Source organism: Mercenaria mercenaria, chromosome 4 (genome assembly GCF_021730395.1).
Source record: "Mercenaria mercenaria strain notata chromosome 4, MADL_Memer_1, whole genome shotgun sequence".
Lineage (NCBI taxonomy): Eukaryota > Metazoa > Mollusca > Bivalvia > Venerida > Veneridae > Mercenaria > Mercenaria mercenaria.
Window position 1 is genome coordinate 48,082,291 of NC_069364.1, and position 23,812 is coordinate 48,106,102.

The following is a 23,812-nucleotide window of genomic DNA, read 5'->3' on the forward strand; positions in this document are numbered from 1 at the left end:
CCCTTATGCACACTACCATTAAGACATTATTGTACCCTTGCGATCCAGTTAACTTTCAGAGGTGACTAAATTGTTGCTGTTGATTTGTGAGGCATGTTAACAGAGATTTGAGTATATTGTATATGCAATTACTGAACCAGTACCAACGTGTAATGCAGTTCGGGCGTGTATATGAAACTTTATTGTAAGCTTCAATATCGATTTTTTACAAATGAAAATGCAGATAACTCACAGAATTTCTTAATTATAGATAATCTTTCTAAATTAAAAAGGAGTAATGCCCTTTTAAATGACAGTATAACCACTTACTTGTATGGAGATGATTTGTTCGTCACTTCTTCTACCTTTCCTATCTCAATTGTGATATTCAGTATTTTGGATATTTTTCTACAAAGGAACACTGCATAATTTACAACTTTATAAAGGAACAGAATATATGATAAGATTTGTAAACAAATATAATGTTGTATACAACCTTTTTAAGCAAAAAACAAGAGCCATGTTAGACATGGCTAATCCCCCCGCCGGGCAAATTATAATTGAAGGCTAAAGTTCCTGGCAAGTTAGTGTCTGAAAGTATTAATTTTGGGGAAAGCTTTGAAGAACCGTTTAGTTGTGGTTCGCATCAGGAGTTTTAAAGATGTGGAAGAAAGAATAAGTCAGTAGTGAGATGGTTTACTGCTAAATTTTATTAATTTTCATGAACAGTATAGCTATGATGTTTTTCTATATGGCTACTGTAAAAAGAAGGAATGGAAAGCTAACAGGGAACAAGAGTGCCAGAATGTCACAATATATGCCCATCACAGCAAATTTCTTTACTCTAGCAGCTGTATTTTTTTGTGGTTGTTTAGTAATCACTGTAAGTCTTTTCTTTTTTCTTTTTTTTAAGTCCACAAAAAATCTCCTTACCAGGTAGAGATACCTTATATATAATAAAATACACCTAAAGCTGGAGAGTAACATCTATGTTGTACCACAGAAAAGTGGTCTTGTTTTTTCCCTATGGTCAATTATAAAAATGTTACAATATAAGTTATTTATAGTAACAACTAAGGGAAGTTAATCTAAAAAAAAAAAAAAAAAAATCCAAGTCCACACAAAAATCTTTATCAGGTAGAGATTGGTCAAAATACACCCCAAAATTGGATATAGCATGCATGTTGTACTACAGAAAAGTGGTCTTGATTTTTCCCTACGACTAGTAATGAAAAAGTTAAATAAAAGCTATTTAAAGTAACAACAAAGGGAAGTAATTCTAAAGAAGGGAACTGCGCATGACACTTTGTCTCATGATGGTGTATAATTGTGCCAAGTTACACCAAAATCCCTCCATGCATGAAGAAGAAATGCTTCGGACAAAGGTCATTCTTGAATCTGACCTTTGGCCTCTAAGTGTGACCTTGACCTTAGACCTAGTGACCTGGATCTTGCGCATGACACTCCGTCTCGTGGTGGTGAACATTTGTGCCAAGTTATATCAAAATCCCTCCATGCATGAGGAAGTATTGCTCCGGATAAGGTTTTTATTCTGGTATCCTTTGACCTCTAAGTATGACCTTGACCTTAGACCTAGGGACCTGGTTCTTGCGCACGACACTCCGACTCGTGGCGGTAAACATTTGTGCCAAGATGTATCAAAATCCCTTCATGCATAAAGAAGATATGCTCCGGACAATTTTTTTAAGAAAATATGATAAAGGGGAATAACTCAAAAAATAGGCAAGACAGAGTTATTGTTCTTGCACACTGCACTTCCTCTCAATGTGTTCTGTCAGTGTATGAAGTTTGAAGAAAATCCCTCCAGTACTTTTGGGGTTATGCTTCGGACAAAATGTTTTAAGAAAGTATGATAAAGGGGAATAACTCAAAAAATAGGCAAGGTAAAGTTATTGTTCTTGCACAATGCACTTCCTCCCAATGTGTTCTATCAGTGTATGAAGTTTGAAGAAAATCCCTCCAGTGCTTTTGGAGTTATGCTCCGGACAAAAATTTTTAAGAAAATATGATAAAGGGGAATAACTCCAAAAATAGGCAAGGTAGAGTTATTGTTCTTGCACACTGCACTTCCTCCAAATGTGTTCTATCAGTGTATGAAGTTTGAAGAAAATCCCTTTAGTACTTTTGGAGTTATGCTCCGGACAAAGATCGTTGCGGACGCACGGACGGACGGACGGACGGAGAGCATTTCTAATATCCCCTTCGCCTTTGGCGGGGGGATAAAAAGAAACATATACTGTATGACTGTATAAGGGAACATGATATTTAATACAGCTTCTTAAAGAAACAAAATATAAGACAGTTTTATAAGCAACAAGACATAGTATACAGCTATATAAAGAAACAAAATATAAGATACAGCTATATAAGGGAACAAGATATTGTAATCAGCTTTATGACTACACAAGACATAGTGTGTAGCTTTATAAAGGAACATGATATTGTATACATCTTTTCTAAATTAACAAGACATAGTGTATACCTTTAAAAAGAAAATGATATACCATACGGCTTTATAGAGGAACAATTTAAGGCATAATGAACAGCTTTATTGTACATAATTTTAAAAGGAAGCGAAATACAGTATACAGTTTAAACAGTGGGCCATGATGGTCTAAGAACACTCGCCTAAATTTCACAGCTCAAACTAATAACAATTTCAGTTGATAGTCATCCAAGAAATATTTCCACCAAATTACTTTGTAACTGGGCTACATACCGTATCCAGATTTGTTTTCGGTTTTTTTCCATAGAACCGTATAAGAGAAAACTGCCATCTACCATCAGCCATTTTTTAGATAAATTAAGATAGCTTTTAGTAGAGGGTCACCCAATGAACATTTCTGTAAAATGATTTTAAAAATAGGACATGCAGTTCAGGAGGAGACTATGTATGAAGATTTTTCTTCTTAACTTTTGTGGCAACATTTTTGATGAGCTGGATTACCTTGAACCGTCTTAATAACGGAACACGTAAAAATATTTGAATCAACGGGCAAGGAGTGTCTGACAAAATGTTTTCAACCACATTCTGCGGCCATACTCTTGAACAATTAGGAGTAATTTGATCAGTCTTCGGTCAGTCGAATAACATTTGTGTGAAATTAATTTTGGGTCTTTACACTAAAGAATAGTTTCCGACTAAAATATATTCCAACGATATACATATTAAGGAAGCTCGAGCACTGGCATCTCAGAATAATTTTAACAAGCTTTGGAAAAAATCATCATGTGTGAAATTATTTCAAAAACGGTCTTCTGATTAAGCAGGAGGTGTTGTTTGAAGGTTATTTTAGTTTTAGCTCTGTTGGTTCTGATTTTTTTCAAACGAACCGGACGTCTGGAAAGTCATAGTAGAGGGTCACAAAAGAGAAGTTGAATGGAACTATTTTAAAATCAGGAAAGCAGTTTCTGACCAGAGACTTTTCACCTTATACATATATGGAAAAATGACCATGTCCTCTGGCGGCAATGAAGTTTTGACGAATCAGATTTTTTGAATTTTAGTAGAGGACCAACAAAGGAAAACGTGTGTGAAGTTACTTTTAAAATAGCGGAACAAAGTAAATAACTATTATCTCCCATGAACAGACTTAATCGAAACGAATCTGCTTTCATTTAGCTTGGTTGATATCCTTGCTTGGATATTTTTATAAATTTGTTACTATCGCAACAGAAGTCTTTAAGTGCCGTGTGACAGCCGTAAAAGTCACTCAGTGTTGTTATACTATCCGGGTCTTTGGGATCATGGAGTTCATTCTGTAGAGCAGAGTTCTGCTTAATATTGGGTTGGTCTTATCTTTGGATTTTCCTTTAGAAATGACGATGAATTTACAAATAATACTGTCTTGTAAATATGTAAAATTTCGGACTTAATGTAAAAATAAACAAAATAATTCCTAACTCCTTTCTATTACGATATACAAATAATAGAATATATTGAAATGCCATCAAATCGTTTTTACTCAAATATTATTAAAGACCCTACACCCTAACCAAAGTTTCTATAAAACAAATTAAGAGGTCATGTTATTTCAAAAACACTACAGCCATGAAAGCTCACTTTTTAGCAAATTTCTGACAGAAAAAAACGCGTTATGTTTAACAATTTTACAATACATAGCTTTTGATTCCTCTCATTTACCTCAGGCTTAACAGACAAGGTTAAAATATTGCCGGTTATGGAGTAATTTCGGGATTAAACAAGCGGTCTCATTAGTGAATAGTGGGTTGTTCCTTTTAAATGGATTTGTGAATGAATGATATGAAATGAAGAAGAAAAATTCGCTCTAGAAAAAGATAGTCTTTACTATGAGGTGGTCTTAATTTAGCTGTAGTCTTTATGTGGTATTCGACAGTAGTATAAGCTTCACTTTTTAAGGGACCTGTTAAAGTCAGTTTCCCTTGAATCCTCCAATGTTAACAAAAGTTTACCTTTCAAACTCTGTTTTCTGTCCGTTTATGCCCTCAACAGCTAATGGTGTAGATATTGGTACCATATTGTGACTTGCTTCACCAACAATCTATAAGCATTGTTATATTTTTTAAAACCTGCATTTGGCTATTAAGTATCTTATAGTTTCAATTAATTTTTACTTGTTTGGAACTGTATTGAAGCAACATCTATAAAAGAATTTTCTACCACGTGGTCTATGTATCTCGTTTTTGTCTTAAAAACAAAAATAAATATATCAGTAATGATTGTCAAAATTTTAACTTTGAAATGAGGTACTGATTACTTTTCCATATTGACGTTTGAATTTCATATCAGGTGATTGGCGTCATTTTAATGTTTGTCGTTGCGTTAATTTTTGTTATCTTAGCCAGTATTGTCAATTTTATTAGGCTAATGAACAAATTTATAATATTTATATACTGTGAATATATATAGATGCGTACATAATAAAAAGATTACTATCTTTGCATCGAGAAATATGCACTCCTTATCAAGCGGAATAACACTGTGCTACTGAAGTTTTACAATATCTCCGCTGCAAAACTCATGCATATTTCTCGGTACAAAAGTAACAACCTATAAATCTATGTTCAACTTTACATAAATAATGGTAGAGTTCTGGCGCAATGGTTTCCCGTTGTCAATGGCTTTAACGTAGACTTGCATGATATCTTCATTGAGACGGTCTGCTTGTTTGATTGTAAGCTCTCCTGACAACTGGCCCAACAGAAAGGGAGAATTGCTAAAATTAAATATAGACTTATCTTACAATCGGATCAAAAAGCAATGTTTATTATAATCTAGAGCAAGACAGCTAACGGCTTAAAATGACTTTCTATATAACGTTATTATGAATACTCTCCCTTTGGGTAGCTGATTTATCTGGTTTTAATATAAAATTAAAAACCTTACGGGACTTTACATTTATACTTTTAATAAATAAGACACTTGTCAGATCTTTCAAGAACATGTGATAAAAAGGAAGGTGAAAATGATAACTTTTCAAGGCGAGTTATTCAGCAACGATCTTTAATTACATAGTATCTCATTAGAACAGGTTTGGCAGTATATATTAAATATATTTCTTTAGTATCGTACGATAATGAATTGTTTGATAATTTTTTTAAAAATCTACCTTTGATCTTCGAGGAAATATGAAACATTTCCATTCTCATAAAGGTCAATATCAACAGCCTGCAAATAGATCAATCTGATATTGAATGATTTCATTAATAAAAAATATCTATAGCGTGTTCGGAGGTTAATGAAGATATCTGTAGCAATATTCGTAGCGTTAATGAAATATACCTTTAGTACGTTTGAAGGTACATGGAATTTATCTTCTGCATATTTCAAGGTTGATGAATTGCAGCAGCTTTAGCATGTTCGGAGGTAAATAAGATATATCTGTAGCATGTATGGAGGTAAATAAGATATATCTTTAGCATGTTCGGAGGTAAATAAGATATATCTTTAGCATGTTCAAAGGTTCATCAAGAAGAATCATGTGAAGCCATTTATTTCATATCTTAAACAAAGAGCACTTTTACTAGAATTAGTTTCAGCAAAAATAAATGTGTAGATAAAAAAGAGCATGTTAACAGAAGATTTACAGAACTCTTAAGACTAATTTTGGAAAGGTGTAAAACATTTCAACCTAAATCTTTATCAAAATATAACATTATCGACTCACCCCTATAGTACCGAGGAGTTCACCATCTTTTGGACTCGCAGGTAGGGTGAACTGATAAGATGTTTCATTGAAAACAGGCGAATTGTCGTTGACGTCTCCTACAGTCACACTTATGTTGACAGTACACAGCAACTTGAACAGTACATAACAAAAGTTTTGTTTAATATGCTTTTCGTCTGTTTTTCAGAATGAATAAGGTAGTAAATTGTTTATTATTATAACTTATGTATAAAGATATGACAAGTATCTCATATGATTTTCCTGGTAGTTATGATTAAGCAAAACTAAAGTCTCAGCGACTGTCATGTTTTTATAAGCATCATTGGAAATATATTAATATGGCACAACAGATGTACAAAGAAAACAACTGAAACACTTAGGTAATAAACATTAAGAGAACTTTACTTAAGTGAACTAAAAGTAACTAAAAGCCTCATGACTATATATACAATATAAATAATATAATAATATATATATAATTAGCGCAGAAGTGCAGCAGATGGCTTCTATACAGAATAAGCCCTAAAGTACAACCGCAAGTAATGGACTTATGGCTTTATATTTTTCATAGTAAGCCATGAAGCGCAACAGTCAGTAATAGACCTATGATTGTACATTTATCAGTATTTCCGATGCATCCATGTAATCATCTGTACTTTAGAACTAAACTTATACACGATTTAAGTTTTTTGTCAAACGTTGATCTTGATAATTTCATTCTACATACCACACTGGATATCTTCACATCCACTATGAAATTATAACTGTCATTTGTTTCACGATCCAGGACTTTCTTTGTTTTTATCATGCCACTGAAATAATAACACCATTATAAATTCATTCGTTACCATCTTTACGGAAATGTGATTCTTACATAAAGTTTACTCGTAAAATTGCATTTACTAGTATACAATTTCTTCGTAAACATGCTTTATATAAACAAAAAGTGGAAAGTCCACATGTCGTCCAACACGATCAAAATTGAACATTTTACAGGCTCGATTCGACTGAGCATGTTCAAGGACGGTAATGGAAATACATTCTACTGTCCGTGCCCTCTAGCCACTCAACATCCTTACATGTTACAACTACTAAAATGTAATTTAGAGACTACCGTAGCAATGATACACTTTTGTGCAGTTCCGTGAAAAGAAGCTTATGGTCTCCTGTAAAAATAATGGAATAGCTCTAACGAGAAATACACTAGGAGGAACTAAAACATAGAATTAAGAGGGGATCCGAGATAGCCAAATGGTGATTAAGCAATATCCAAAACTATAAAAGAATATCGATCCATGTTTCTAACAAATAAATGATTCATTCGTTTTATTTTAAACAAACTTACGTGTTCGTATCAATTTCAAACTCTGGACCACCGTGGTATTCATAACTATGATCTGCAGCGCTGCACTGCAAAGAAATAATACGATATAAGTATTAATTTTCTCTTTCATAAACAAATGTACAGTATATTCATTAAAGGCTTGTAAAACAGGCTTTTCTGTACCGACAAAAATACTCTACTGCGTGTTAGAATCGAAGTAATAGATCTCAAAGAGTGATTTTCTTTTTAAATAAATCATTTTTCTCGTCCAGATGCCGTTTATTATATCACATGGGCTGCACCCTCGTGGTATAATTTCTTCGCATCTAAATTCCAAACTTTAATTCTCTTCAGCGACAAATCACTACGAGATATTTTTCTTAATTTTATATTCATTAAAACTTCTTGACATATATACTGCACAAAACAGATTTTATATGATCTTGCAACTTCTTTCCATTTACAATGCTTTTCAAGACAAGAATATCGACTTAGTTCTATATGTTCCATTGATAAACGCCTTTATGACATGTATAAAACAAGATTTCTCTTCCAAGATCTTATTATTACAACTAACTTGTGACATTTAATACCTTGACAAAGTCTATAGCTGTGCCTTTCGGTAATTCCTCCAATACGGTGAGGGTCTGTGTCGCATTTGTTTTCGTTTCATTCGACTCAGGAATAGAAATTTCAACTGTTGTAAAGTTACAACGGCTATATAAAAGTGAAAAAGGAAAATAATAAGTCATTAAAAATAATGTTTTCTGTTGGCTCATTGTTCATGTTTACAGTTACTTCATTTATAATGTTAACTTTTGGGTGAGTGAAGAAGTTAACTGTTGGCTTACCGATTATATTTACTGTTGGATCATTGATCAATTTACTTTACAGCATGAACAAGTATAGTATGTTTAAAGTATCACACAACATATGCCTTCATCTGAAAAATTATGTATGATATATTAGAAAGCGTTATCATGCATTTTTTCTGTATGACATGCGTGTTTTCGCTGTAAATTTACAAGTATTTTACTACAAGTACAATAGCTTTCAATTTAACTGCGCGTTTACACGTGATTTCAATTTAATTCATTCTGAAATGGTATTGCCGGGTACCCACCTGTTTACACCTGTGTCACATGCTTTGATATTTAAAACAAATAATTTACAGAAGGCTATGGCAATATCATCGACTGTTATTTCCCCAGTAGAAGAGTTAACAGAAAACAATGGTGTTGACGGAAGATTTCCAATACACGAAGACGAAGCAACAGGTGGTAATATCGAGTAGGTGATTTCAGCGTTTCGACCTTCGTCAAAGTCTGTTGCTTTTACCTGTATAAGTTATTGAAAATATAACAACACATTTCTTTCTTTTCTCTGATAAAGTTTTCTGAGGAACTTGAGCATTCAAGTCGCAATTCAAATCATAAAGTATGTGGTGTTTCAGACAGTGCAACATTTGTTACGAATGAAATTGCGTCATATTGTCTCGGGAGGCTAGTGCTGAGGAGTGCATCTAGTAGAAAATAAAACATCAGCATTTGAAAAGAAGCATTGGTTCTTCATATATTGAACTGCATTGTCATTTATTGTTAATAAAAATGAATGCACAACAGAGTTGCTTTTCTTTCCTTACAGCTTCAAAAGATTTATTAAAATCTTTGTAAAGAAAAAAACTACAGGTATGTTTGAAAGATTTAAATAAAAAATAGTAATGTAGAGATTTCATCCGATTTATCTGTATTTTATCTGAATGTAAGACCGTTGTTTTGCTGCAGTTCATGTATGTTAGTTTGTTCATTTAACAGCTCTTAATGGTGTTGACCTACTGCATACAAACTTACTTGTTGGCCGTAGGAAATCAATTTCTAGGGCCATGTTTCGGGTTCTTTTCATCAAAACGCCAACCGGTTACTTAACTGATGGCTTAACTGCTAAAAACGAAGCACGTACAAACGTTTTATGACTTTTAGAGATCTAAAGTTTACCTGACCAACGACGAAACCGACTGTTGCGTTCCCTGTGAATGAATACATATCACGGTCGAATGCTGGGTTATTGTCGTTGATATCAGCTAAATTAATTATAACCGTAGCATTACCACCGTCCGCACCTGACATAGTCCTTGTCCCAACCTAATAAAGTAAGTTAAAATTTATATTACAATGTATAAAAGCAAAACGCCACTTATTCTTCAAGTTACTGAATACGATGTTTCGTATATATATATATATATATATATACGTAATTGAGGATGAATTCATGCAATATATTATCTATTCAACTGTTGCTAAAGCGGGTGTAGAATTCAATGGCTGCTTCAATGCCAACGCAGATACTGATCCGATAACTGATAACATGAACTCTTTAGAGGTTAAGTTAACGTGAGTTTTTAAATGAAGTTTCAGACGTCAGACTGTAGAATTTCTACTGGGTTATTTCAATTTGTATCATTTTCTTTCTAAAGAAATATTATCACTTTTAACTACAAGCACTTAGGTCCAAGTCAAACAGTAATCTTTAGATCAAGTTTATTCAATAAATAAAGAAGATTTCTTTCAGTACCTTTAAAGTCAGTTTACCGCCTGTTGTTTCCCGATCAAGCGTAGTCGAGTTTTTTACTGTAAGTTTACCGTTGTTATTTACAGACACTTGGGGGCTGGCGTCCAAAACAAAGTAAGTAAAATTACTGTTCTCAGGAGTCTGCGAATGAATCATGTGTAACGAATAAGTAATAAGAAGCTGTCTCAGTCTGCAGTTTGATGATTAAATTCTAATGTGCAAAATTATACAAATTATTAAAGTGATCATTTGCACAAACTCCTTTTAAATATGCTCTGTTTGTGTAATACATAAAACCAATATAATATTGAAACAGATGTTGTAAATCTTTGACTTTCGAATAAGAGTTCCATTTAAGCATAACTAAGGGGCGTGATAGAGAATCTCATGAATAGACTCAGTCAAACCGGGTCTGCTATTATTTCGCTTAGTTGCGTGCTATGCTTACCAAAGATCTTCTTACATTTTTATTAATATCAAAATAGAGGCCTTTAAAAGATGCGTGGCGGTTGTAAAAATCGCCCCATACTTGGCATTAGTGCTGTTAGTTTTTCTGGGCCTTTAAAGTCATTGGATCCATTCAATGTTGCTATAATATAGTTCAGCAGTGTTAGCGGGGCGTGAGGGATTTTTTTTTCGAAATCTCTCATGAACAGACTCAATCAGACCAAGTATGCAGCTAATTTAATTGATTTCATTTTTTACTTGCAAGAAAAGGAACCAAGGCCGACAATCCACAAAGTTTTAAATCTAAAAAATAGACTAAGACTCAGACATGCTAAATTTTCTATGTGTTCTGTCAGTGCCTGATTGCAACGAAATCTTTACATAAATGTACATCTACAGATACAAACAGTCCAGTTAATTTCACCAAAAACAAAAATATGGTGCGCTCAGTATTGAGCAGTCTTATGTCTAAGTCTAAATTTCAGGATTAACGTTTGATAAATTAGACCATTTGTGACTGCGGCAGTCCAACACAAACTGAAAAATGACCACAATGGAAATAAGAAAGCGTTATGCTCTCTTTTTGAGATATCCTTGGTTTTGGTTATATGGCATCTACAATAGCACTTTAATGTTCATATTTATTGTGTATACATTGAATTTGTAGTTATTTTATGATATATTGTCCATTTTACAAAAATAAATACTATCTATCTAGTCACACACGACTGGATGTAATTACAATAGCCAATAAAGAGCTTACTTTTCGAAAAGAATACTAACTGTGTCATTATCAATCGCCGTAACTATGCATATAACACTACCAACAACACTATGTTCACTGATGTTACATGTATATGGATCCTTTGTAAACTTTGGCAAATGGTCATCTATGTCAATGACATAAACTTCTAGTGTGGCTACAGCAGATGCTGTGTCTGGTCTATCTGTCTGAGCCGCCTGTGGCAATACAAGATGTAAAACAATTGCTGCCATAAACATGCAATTAGATATAGTACACAAACGATACCTTATCATTTAAAAAGTATACTGAAACTTGCAATAAAATAGTACATGTAATAATGTTGTTTTGAAAGTCAGTTTATAAATGTTATTTGTCTTGCACATTTGACTCAACATATCTATCTACATTAGTTTTGGTACATTTTTCAAGCAAGAATACCTGGTTAAACTTGTTACAGTCATTACTATATTATTATTATAGTTTTTAAAACAGCATATGTATTACAACATTTACCTTTATCAAAATTCTGTATTCACTTTTCTCCTCGTAATCCAGCCTTCGAGAAACTTTTATAGAACCATCATTTTCAATTTCAAAGAGACCAGGTTCTTCTTGAACTGCAGAGGAATTTCTGATTACTATGACTTTATTATTAAACATTAAAGCCGATAACATTTTTCTATTTTACAAAGCATTATCAATTAGTAGATCAAATTAGTTTTTTTCCGATTCAGATTTTTTTTGTTGCGGATCTACTTTGCAATGCATGGTCATATGGCTGTGTTTGGGGTAATCTATGCTATCCTTACCCTTTATATGTTGTTCTGTATTGTAGAACAGAGTGAATGAAAATGGCAAATCTTGTAGAAAAGTTTTAGCTTAGGGTATATCGTACCTTACAAGAAATTAAGTATTATACTGGTATATCATATTATACCTAGGATACTGTAGCTAATGTCCATGTTCAGACCATAATCAGGATCGTAGGCATGCACAGGTGGTGTCGTCTTAAGGGATACATCGACGTAGCTTTTATTCTGAAAAGGTATAGCAATCTTAATAGTGTAGATAAACATTTAAAAATTAAACACTAAAAATATTTCATAAATACTCGTAATAAGCAGGGGTATAATAGGCGACTATTTGGTCAGAGATCGTATATGATTGTCGCAGTAAAGGCGTACGTTTCACGTTTTACTATTTTTTCGGCGACGCCGTCTAAATTCGTTTTCGTTACCTATGCCACGTGACTTCAGTTTGCAAATCAAACTACTTGATAACGCATTATAGATAATTTATCAAAATGGAAGATTTATGCAACACTCTGCCTGATTGGACGAGAGTGTCAATTCCTTTCACTCTGTTGATTGTGCTACGCTGAGTGAAATGTAGACAAAGCGTTTATCCTAAACGACGCTGTTCGCAGTGTTAAAGCTAACTTTGGCTCAGTATATTTAGCAAGAATATTGATATAACTCAAAATGATAAGTAAGTTTAATAAATATGATAAAAACCTGTTCAAATACCAACATAATATCAAGTTAAAGAAAGAGCTGAATACGGTCTGCGTATCACATGAATAAGGGTGTGATAAGAGTCTTTTATGTAGAGAAGTGCTTTTTAAAAGATTTTCCTTGTTACAATTGTCGTCTGTATATGAAAAGGTTTCTTGCTTTTGTGACTTATTCAGATTGCATATCAAAATGAGTACTTGTTTGCTTTGATATATTTATTATAAATTATTTAACTGATTTATTATATATGAATATTTTTCTTTAGTATGATATACAAATATTGAATTCAGTTGAAATCTGTTTTATTATATATATGCTATATAATGACTGAATCTCATTACACTGAAATAAAGGTACGTTGCATACAGTTAATCTATGTGATATGACTACGGTCAAACTTTGCTTATGAAACTGAAATATTGAAATAATTACAATTGTATGTTTTGCTTGACCTTCACTTTTTTATAGGTGTGACGTCATTGTCCAAAGATTCATGAATAGCGAATATGCATTTGTTAAAGCGGGATCAGTTGGCCTATTTTAGAAATAAATAAAAATAATAAATAAAAAAATCCTTTAATTGATTTTTTCTCATGTATTCTAATCAAACTTGATTTGTAGCATCTTTATTAGGCCCGCAGCCAACTTTGTTCAGCTTGGACATTTGACCCCTTTTAGGGGCTGCAAGAGCTAAAACTAGAAATGCCTTTATACAGCGTCTCATGAACAGCTTGGTGGATCTTTGTCATACTTGGTCTGGAGCATCATTATAAGGTCCTCTTCCAAATTTATTTATATAGGAACTTGGGCCCTATTAGGGACCACTAGAGCTAAAAGTAGATATGCCTTTCTTCGCATTAACCACTAAAATGTAATGGATTTTTATCAAATACGATGTGTAACAATATCGTAAGGTCTCCTGCTATTTTGTTACAAATGGGGATAGGGATCAATTTAGCTAAAAATATAAACACGTTTAATGACCTCTTCTCATGAACCGCTTCATGAATCTTCATCAAACTACTGCTGTAATTAAACGAAACAAAATTGCAACCCTACGAACCCTTTGCGAAAAATTAAAAGAGAACCATTTAAATTGTTAAAGTGCGGTGTTTAGTTTTGCAATTTGAAAAATGTTAGATGAAAGATGAATGTTAGATGAAAAATTCATAAACTTCTTTCCTTATTACAATTCGCCGACCATCATTTTTAAAGATATTTCTTGTTACAGTTACTGTGACATGAGTGCATGTTTTATTCATTTTTTTTTGTCTATGAAAGACTGACACGCTGTTTTAAGTATAATAGTGTAATATGTAGACATCTGTCTTTGTGAGAACGAAGTGCCTAATATTATAATATTTCACGGCTAGAGACATTTTTGTTCGACCGCGTATCTGTGTGAAGGAGACAAACATACTGGATTACTTACATGTTCAGGTATTTTCAATTGGTATACATCCAGCTCCGAGATATTGAACTTCGGGTTGTTGTCGTCAACATCCATAACTGTGACTGTCAAAGTGGCTATTGCTGTTCCGTTTAATTTCTGAAAGGATAAACCTAACAGTTCACGAATAAATAGTTTATTACATACTCCTTTATAAACCCCTCATCGCAGACTTTTCGAAACATGAATTCAGCTTTTTTTATATATCTGTGTTATTTAAATTATTACTGCTCTAGTTTTTTGATAAAAGAAGTTATAAGATTATATTATCCAAACAACATATTTTTATATTCATGCGGTAACTTATTTAATCTTCTGGTAAACTATTCTATTCAAACTAATTCCAAACAAACCATAAGATGAGTGATGCAAAGTAGTCAATCAACTTGTGTTCACTGCATTCTCTATCTCAATAATGCAGCACAAATTATAAATGAAAGCCTGTTGTTCTATCATTCCCTTTTTACCAAATATATATTGTCAACTGCTTCACCGTACAAAATACAGATGGCCGAATGTTTCAACTACCGTTATTACTTCTTCATACCAAATAAAAACTTTCAACTGTTTCGCAAATAACTTCTTTATAATACATACAGATAGTCAAAAGCTTCACATATTACTTCTTTATACTAAATACAGGCGGTCAACTGTATCATTATTACTTCTTTTCACCAAATACAAATATGGTCAAAATAAAACTGTCAAAGTATATTTATACAAACATTATTTGAGCTGTCCGCTAGCCTTGCTTCCACAGTGAGTTGGTATTTCTTTCTGGTCTCGTAATCTATTAAACCACTGACATGTAAACTGTTACTCATCGTTTCTGCTTGCCACTCGAAATGCCCAGAATCATTTGAAGCCTAAAAATAATCGTAAAATGTAGATCTAGGTATCATTCCTTAAAGTACAATGCAAACAATATACGTGTAAGCGTAGCTTTATATACTATTTTATTTTTATTTTTGGTAGAATGAGCGTGTCAAGCATGAGTCAGCAATTCAATGGACAACAGAGGTTGTTAGTGATACCGGGTATTGATTTATATGCTAGAATATTTACTGCTAAAATCTTTGAAAGACTTTTTGATATTATTAAATTATATTATTACTACACTATATATCATTATGTTCTTTTTCAAAAGGCGGCTTTCTTTCCTTCCTCCAGTAACTTACTCCTTTGTGGGGGTAAAATGTAAATGGTATAAGAAAAGTTCTCTCAAACACGAAAATGAAATCACTGTAGCTAAAACGTAGAAATTATGCTGATATGACATACTGATACTGCAAAGAAATTTGGTTAATTTCAGATGTGTTATGTGTTTTATTTTTTAAAGAATACAACTTATTCTAACATTAAATTAAGAAAAAAACAAGAAAGTAAACAAACAATGTTTCTCTGACTGATTCTAACATATTTCTAACATTAAGATCTTCTTATGTCTGATATTCAAATAAACGAAAAACCTAATGACTTCTGAATCAATGCAGCATATTTGTATTGTTAACGCTGCAAGTGACCTAGAAGTACCGCATTCCAACCCCAAAACACACGCACGCACGCACGCACGCACGCACGCACGCACACCTTAAAATTTAGTGAAAATTTCGTTTTCTACAATGTTGCATGAAAAAAGGAAACTTTCGTCGAACATCATACATTTATGATCATAGGTAGTCTTACAGTGAATAGATGGGGCATGTTTTGTCTTTTAATCTTCATTTATTAATATAGCTGTTTGTTTAAAAGGTACGAACTTTATTTACACCATTATAAGAAATTAACTTTATATAGAATTTAACACAACTAAATAATAATAACCAAAACAACATGTGTATACCTTGCCCAAACTGAACCTCCCGAAGTATCCAGGGATCGTAGTACCGGCAGAACAGTTGGTAATTCTAATATTTAAATTTTTATTTATGTGAACGGTTGAACCAATCTCAGCATTCTGTGTAGGGAGAACACAAAAATATTTAATTTAGTAAACTGAGAAAATACAACAGACGTAGGTAAACAATACGATTGATCTATATTTATTAATACATTAAATATTTAGCCTGTTGGTGGCAGGTGATTTTGTCTTTGCAGACACTGAAGAACAAGATCAGCGTCCGCGCGGGAAGATCATGGTCTGAACTGTTCGGTATTCAGTCAGTAAAGTTTTAGTGAACACCCCTTTGAATAATAAATGGTATTGCCCAAATTAAATGATGGAACAGTCCATTTAAAAAAATTCAGCAAATTAAAGGTCAAAAGAAAATGTGTACACATTGAAGTAGTCTTTTCAATTTTCAGCAATGAACAGTACTCAAATCGTAATATTGTCTATATTCAATGGCTCTTTCACTAAAATATTTTACATCTAGTGTAGAAAATCCTCTTCAAAATATTAAACTTTAAATGTCAACCAGTAACAGTCGATTAATCAAAACTTCTAAAAACTTATTAGCAGACACAAATGTTTACATGGCACTTTTATTCACCTGCCACTGAAAAAGTGAGTTTTTGTCAAGGTTTGAATGACGAATTAATTAAGAACAGACACAATGTTTACATAACTCTTTTATATACTTGCCTCAGAAACAGTCGCAGTGTAATTAAATTCCTCAAAGACTAAGTTGTATTCCTGTATTCTTGCTATAGTACTGAGTACGATAATTCCTGTCTATACAGATACAAATGCAGAAAAGTTTAATCAATGTAAGAACCTAAAGAACAACTGTCTTTTAAATAAATGCGTATAATTTTGCTATTTTAGTTTACTTTACTGCTATCTGAGTAAATAATGAAATATTCTTTTCTAGATACCTAGATGTGTTTAAGTATCAAAGTTTTCGAAAGTCGATAATTACGTAGTGGGTGAATAGTAATTAGATGCAGTAAACAAAATTAACAAAATCTGCCTTTCCTTTCAGTCGTTGATAACAACACAGAAGCAATACTCAGGAGAATATTTTAATGTAGAATAAGCACCTGTGTGTCGGGCACTTGTGTGTCGATACAGTCAAAATTGCAGTTAAGATTATCCTGTTCCTGAAATTGAAAGTCAAACGAATCAATTTTATCCTGAACAAAACATTAAAACAGCATACAGATCTAGTCTATGCCTAACATTGTAGCGTCACAGACTTTGTAAGAAATGATTCAAACCTAATCATAGACGTTCAGCTGATCGTTCAATTGTTCTGCGAAGTTGGCAAAAGGGAATAGAGTTTGTGTAATTATGTACAAAACCTTCACATATACATTCGCACAAAGATGTACCACTGTTTTCATTAGTTGTAGATGAAGGATTTGAATAAGATTTTTCAGCATAATAGGCACCAGCTTACATAGTCTATATGCTGTCACTAGTAAAAAGGATTTCATTTTGATAAATTATACCTTATCTTATGCATAGCTACATGTAAAAGATTAACTGAACGCATACTGGATTATGCTGAATTGTAAACATATTAAATAAGGTATTCCTGAAAAGCTGAAGGACTAACCCCAAACATACCATTTTGAGCTGTTCTATAGTAAACAAAATTGAAATTGTTTAGAAAAGAAAGTGTATAGTAAAAAAACAAGGTCATATGCAATCTATTTAAGTATGATTTAGGTGGTTGAGAAATAAATTGTTAGATTGTAAAATCAAAAGTAATATAATAATGGTTCTTGAGCAGTGCACTTCTTCTCTTTAGTAAATTGTCATTGAAACCTTTTCAATACTATTGGGATCCCGGTCAAAATGTAAGACAGACAGAAAAAACGGACGGAAGGACGGACGACGTATCGGACGGACAAAGTGGCAACAATATTATGTTTAACAGAGGCAAGCATATAAGAACATTATGTTCATCCCTTTATTAAACATAAACTGTCATTTGACAAAACTCACACTTAATTCTACAAGTTAACTTACGCAATATGACCCAAGATCTGTATTCAGTGTAACAATGGAACCATTTACATCGTCGGTTCTACTAGAAATGTTGAGTATATCTCGACTAGGACAATTAGATCCTGCCGTTACCACTTCATTGGTGAGGAACAAGGTCTGACCTATTAGATTTTAAAAAGTCATTTAAATATTTGATAATAACAAGAGTGCGCACAATTTATTTCAAAGTAATTTCAAAGTTCTTTAAATGTTATGATGCATTATTAATTTATTTATGAAATGAGACATTGTTCGATAAATCAGCTCAGAGTTGTTGAAATTGTTTTCAGTTCTTAGATTTGTTTAGAGTTTCATAACAGTAGCATGATCTATAGGTAAAAATAACTGCATTTTGTTAAGTAATTACTTTGCCTGTCTGACCTTGATTAGCTTAAGATATTGAAGAAAAAATAGTGTCCAGAGAGAACCATACCTCATAAATATATAGAGGATATTACATGATTGTCTTTTCATATTGAATTTATTAAACGAGTTGAATAAAATGATAAAATGCGAGAAAATTATTGCGAATTATTCAGCAATGCAAATAACTAATTCAGTATGTGTATAAAATAATCAAAACGTTTGTGGAATGTAATATTTCGTTTAAAACATGTTATTAAATAAAATAGTTCATGAAATTTGAAAGCGCTATTTCTTGATGCGTACATGGCGCTAATATCACGTTGACGTGACATCAACATAACATCGTTGTGATGATTAAAGCATTGTTAGTCATTTAAGAATTAAGAAATAATATATCTCATCCAGTGATTTGTCGTTGAATAAATCATTGTTTGGAGATCAGATGCGAAGGAATTATATCACGAGGGCGCAGCCCGAGTGATATAATAATACGCATCTGAACGACAAACAATGATTTATTCAAGAGCAAATCACTGGATTCGATTCTAACACGTTACCAAGGATTTTTAAATACATCCTTGACGACATTCATTAAATATTTGCCCGTTTTCAATCGGTTTCTTTTCCAGCGCGCCGCTATGCCATTTGACGCCATGACGTAATAATTGTGACGTCAGAACAGTAATTTGTTGTATGATAATTCACTGTTTTCTGCCTTCTTTGTTTAATAGGAAAATGAACCTGATCGTGTTAGAATATACTTTATCACATGTTTGACGTCGCGGGAGTTTAATAAAGCCATTAAATAAATATGATAACACACTATAGTGTAATAAAGCTTTGACGTCGACGTCGTTTATAGTATATGAGACGTTGGCCAGATTGTCTTGTTTATATAGAAAAAGAAAGTAGAATTTTTGATGTTTCAACAGTAAAGGCTTACATGTGATAAAAAGAATATTACATTTGTGACTTTCCACATTGAATGACTTTATTACACCCCGCGACGTCAAATATGTCATAAAAAAGGCCGGGTTAAACCTTTGTAACAGAGAAGCCCGATTTACGGAGCCAGCTGCATTGACATTTGATCAATATCTAACCTAAAGGTCGAATGCATCTGTCAATCATGGAGATAGCTTAAAGACTGTCATGTTGGCCTGTTGTAGGTCACACACGCCTACATAGTATTTCCTTTATATATGACTATACAGATCATACCACACTTGTTCTCAACTTGACAATTCAATCGCTTGCACAGAAAGCAAGGTAAAACAGTCTCAATAGGATTCCACTGCTTCGGTCATTTTTCGTTGTTGTTTAGCAGAAAGGTATATTGAAATACCGTCCCGTCGAGATGGGCCGAAATAATTAGACCTGTGGCTAGTGAACAATTATATTTAACACCGCTTGGAAAACAGAATTGAATTTAGTAATGAAGATAGACTGACAGACACTTATTTACATTTACATATGTATACTATCTTAATATAAGCGAGACTGTCTTCGATACTGTAAGAACTATATATGTCTGTCAATATTATGATTTACCTGCTTAACATATTAATATTTCTTTCTTTAAAACTATATTCACTTTATTTAGAGTTTGTTCGCATATTCTAATAATCTGAAATATGTGTAGGTATATGTATGTACTTTTGCAAATTATGTACCAATAATGTAACTGATTCAGAATAACACTTTTTACTATGTTGTCCCAGATATGCAAATATTCGTCAGAAATACTTTTGTGATGCACCATTGCCATCAGTATAATATATTCGTCTCTTTCAAGTCTCAGTAGAAAACTGAATTGTTTATATTGAAATATTCTTAGTGGTGGTTGGCAAATGTCAAATCATGAGAAGAATCCATGTAAAGTGTACCTTTCACAATGGTGCACAAATCCGCAACCAAGCAAAATGATAGCAAATTCGGTTTGAATGAAGAAATGAAATGTGCACCTCCTAAAGTTGACTGGTTTTCTCAGTAAACTGACACTCTAAAAGAGTCAGAAAATAAAGCAACACTGATAATACTTAAAACCAATATTACCTCTTTTTAATTTGTCGTCAACACCAATTAAATTTTGAATGTTCGTAGTAGGATTGTCACTGCAGTTCAACGTTTTCACAGTGTATGCTGTAAAAATAAAGTGTGAATGAAAAACAATAACCACAGAGATTTTAAAATAATAAACTGATAGAACAGACTTTTAGCAGAACATCCTGTTCTTGCGTGTGTTCGTCTATATTTTTTTTTTAAATATACATATTCTACAAAACGAACGTGTATCGCACAGCCAGAGATGAAGGAAATTTTTATTACAATTATAACAATATTCTATCAAAACATTAATTTGTTACTTGGACGGCAACATGAAGTTTCGAATGCAGTTGATTAAAAATGAGCTCTTCAGTTTGCACAAAATATTGTTATCAACTGTTGTATAATAATGTATGAACGTTTCTTTTATATAAAATAATGATTTTTTTTGGTTGCGGGTTTATCCCGCTACCAAAGTTAAGTGTATTTCTGACAATCATGTAGCATCTTTATTTGATTCCAAATCACATCCAAGTTCATGTGCTACACAAAGTAGTCCCATTAATGAACAATGCGGATGAATTATCAATGATCAAGCAGTTCTTATTCATCCTCTATCCATTCACACTGGCCATTTAGATTATATAAGATCTGTCAATGATTAGGTAATACAGCCTATGGTTACATCACTGACTTCCAGCTGTTCATGTAAGGTCAATCAGAGTTTATCTTAGATATGAGGCACATTAGTATTTGTATCTTATACATGTATATTTAGATTGGCATTTAAAATGAAAATAACTCTAGCAAAACCCGCAACCACCAGACATCTCAAGGCTTTGATTAGTTTATCGTGACATCTTTGATCGTAAAGAGTCAATAACGCTATTACGTTATAAATATATATAACATATTGTGGCTATAAACACTATAACATGTTTAATGCTAATGAAATCTTTGTATTGTATTGTATTGTATTGTATAAATACAGGGGAGGTTATCATCGACTTCAAAGACAGAAACGCTTTTGATATAATACTTTGTTTTAAAAACAACTAGTTAAACAAATGAAATGTATCGATCTTAATCATAAATAACCTGTGCATCACTGAGACAGATGTTTCCCGTGAAAACTTTTAATGCTACCATATTAAAATGACTTATCACTCTATGTCGAAATATGCAGTTAATACGTTGTTGCTATTAAACCAGCTTAGAATAATTATTGGATAGGTATAGGGAAAAACAGATTTAGTATAACTATAACTTTTCAGATACACAGAAATATAACTAAAAATGTACATTATTACCACTGACAGGTGAACATAAAGATGTTAAATTATTTCTTACCGTCAGTTCCATATACTGATACCAGGGCTGCAGCCAACATATAGAAGAGCATCCTACACATCTTCAATGATGATGACTATCTGAGAAGAAAATGATGCAATGATGATTTATGAAGGTGTCCTGACCATAACAGACGAAAATTCATCTAGACGCACGAACATGAAGTATGGGTACGGTAAGTCTAATCAGGCGGACGTGTTAATCCAAGAGGCGTGGAGTTTATTAAAGTGTAAAACTTCTTGGACGTACCAATCCAAATTAAGTGATACATAAATAGTGAAATAACCAAGACTGAAAGTGAAAAGGAAACAAGTCAAAAGGCAGAAATGGTAATGTGTGATACTGTAGAGTCGAATAACCTACCTATCACACTGAATCTATCAAGCAAATATGGAAATCAAATACAGTGTTCAGAATAATGTATCTTGAATGCAGTGAGCACAGAAAAATATTAGTAACAGCTGTCTATAAAACAGCCCATCTCACCGCCTCATGATTGCATGTCTGTGGCAAGTGAGTATGTATTTTTGTATCCTGTGGTTTTGATATTTGATCGAATGATACAAGGTCATCTACTGACTACAGACAATCATTAAATGAAGATGATTTAAAGCCAAAACGTTCTTTTATCAATCATTGCGCAGAAACAGTATTCAGTCTAGAGGTCACTGAGACCTTGACCTTTAATATTCTGACACGCAAACAATAGGGAAATAATCTACTGACCATAGGCAATCACCCTATGAAGTTTAACGCGGGACTGTCTGCCAAAGCATTCTTTAGTTATTGAAAGAAAAATGTTTTCAGTCTCATTTACTAACGACAGGCAACCATCTTATAATGTTTAGGTATTTATTGGAGACCAAATGGACTACCGACAGGCAGACAGGAAGACCGGCAGACAAACGGACCGACATACATGAACAAACCAATAAACCCTCTTACCCGAAGGCTAATTTAGTGATAATGATGGCAATGATTTGTAGATATCTGCATGAATTCAAACAAAAACAGGAACAAGTTCACAATGTGCAAAAATGTTAAAAGTATACCTTAGTACTAAAACACAAGTATCCATTAGAAATTCTTTTACTTTTCAATAAATTCTTCTTTCAATAAAAGAGATGTAAAACTTGTCTAAAAAGGTAAATAGTTTCTTTTTAAATGTAATAAAACAGTATCCTGCACTAGAAAATCATTTTAAAAAATGCATTTCCACCAAAACAAAATCATGCAAAAGCTTACCGAAACTTTTCAAAACCGTTCGCGTATGTGTAAGTGTTATTAATAATACATTTTATAATAAAACATCTCATTAAAAGCGCCGTACCAGTTGGTGCACTTCCTACGACATGTGATTGTTTCGGGGGAATTGGGGTATATATATGGGGCGTTCCATGAGAAAACCTGTATTAGTGACAAAAATTTCAGAATTGAGATAACGCAATATTTATAAAGAAGATTCTTTTACCTTTCAAATCTGAAAATTTGAAGTGATTAGCTTCATTATTTCAATAGTTATTTAAGTAAGTCACCGAAGGCATTTTGAGACGTGATGTTAAGAACGTCATGAAAACAGTATGACGTTGTCGTACATGGCGTAAATTTTTCAAGTCATTAGCCTAATAGGACAAATTATGCGTATCACTTATTAAACGTCATGCATTTGAATATTTAGGAACCGTTTAAAGTGATTTTGCTGAAAAATAACTTAACCGTATATTTTTTATTTCAGTGATGGCCTTTTATCTAGACATCTCTATATTTTCATGATGCATGGGTGCTTTGGAATTTCCGTTGCCATAACAACACAAATAACATTTATATGAAAAATATCTAAGTCTATATATCATTTAAAGTAGTTAATTTCAAAATTTCCTAAATTGGAACCGGGAAGCTCATTATATAGATTTATACTG

General features: G+C 32.8%; 1 protein-coding gene across 1 annotated transcript in view; it reads right to left on the bottom strand.

Moving 5' to 3' along the window:
* LOC123551609 (cadherin-related tumor suppressor-like) overlaps positions 1-23,812 on the bottom strand; it is a 61,142-nt gene that overhangs the window by 24,801 nt on the left and 12,529 nt on the right. Inside the window, exons 2-23 of the mRNA XM_053541092.1 lie at positions 21,894-21,973; positions 20,553-20,639; positions 18,114-18,253; positions 17,180-17,239; positions 16,782-16,871; positions 16,041-16,154; positions 14,923-15,063; positions 14,180-14,296; positions 12,171-12,270; positions 11,747-11,850; positions 11,272-11,448; positions 10,045-10,182; positions 9,468-9,614; positions 8,597-8,811; positions 8,067-8,190; positions 7,495-7,559; positions 6,877-6,961; positions 6,150-6,281; positions 5,592-5,650; positions 5,057-5,198; positions 4,435-4,523; positions 310-387 (exon numbers count right to left, since the gene is read on the bottom strand). Coding sequence (XP_053397067.1) covers positions 310-387; positions 4,435-4,523; positions 5,057-5,198; positions 5,592-5,650; positions 6,150-6,281; positions 6,877-6,961; positions 7,495-7,559; positions 8,067-8,190; positions 8,597-8,811; positions 9,468-9,614; positions 10,045-10,182; positions 11,272-11,448; positions 11,747-11,850; positions 12,171-12,270; positions 14,180-14,296; positions 14,923-15,063; positions 16,041-16,154; positions 16,782-16,871; positions 17,180-17,239; positions 18,114-18,253; positions 20,553-20,639; positions 21,894-21,954 — 2,465 coding nt within the window. The 5' untranslated portion in view covers positions 21,955-21,973. The remainder of the gene's footprint in view (positions 1-309; positions 388-4,434; positions 4,524-5,056; positions 5,199-5,591; positions 5,651-6,149; positions 6,282-6,876; positions 6,962-7,494; positions 7,560-8,066; positions 8,191-8,596; positions 8,812-9,467; positions 9,615-10,044; positions 10,183-11,271; positions 11,449-11,746; positions 11,851-12,170; positions 12,271-14,179; positions 14,297-14,922; positions 15,064-16,040; positions 16,155-16,781; positions 16,872-17,179; positions 17,240-18,113; positions 18,254-20,552; positions 20,640-21,893; positions 21,974-23,812) is intronic.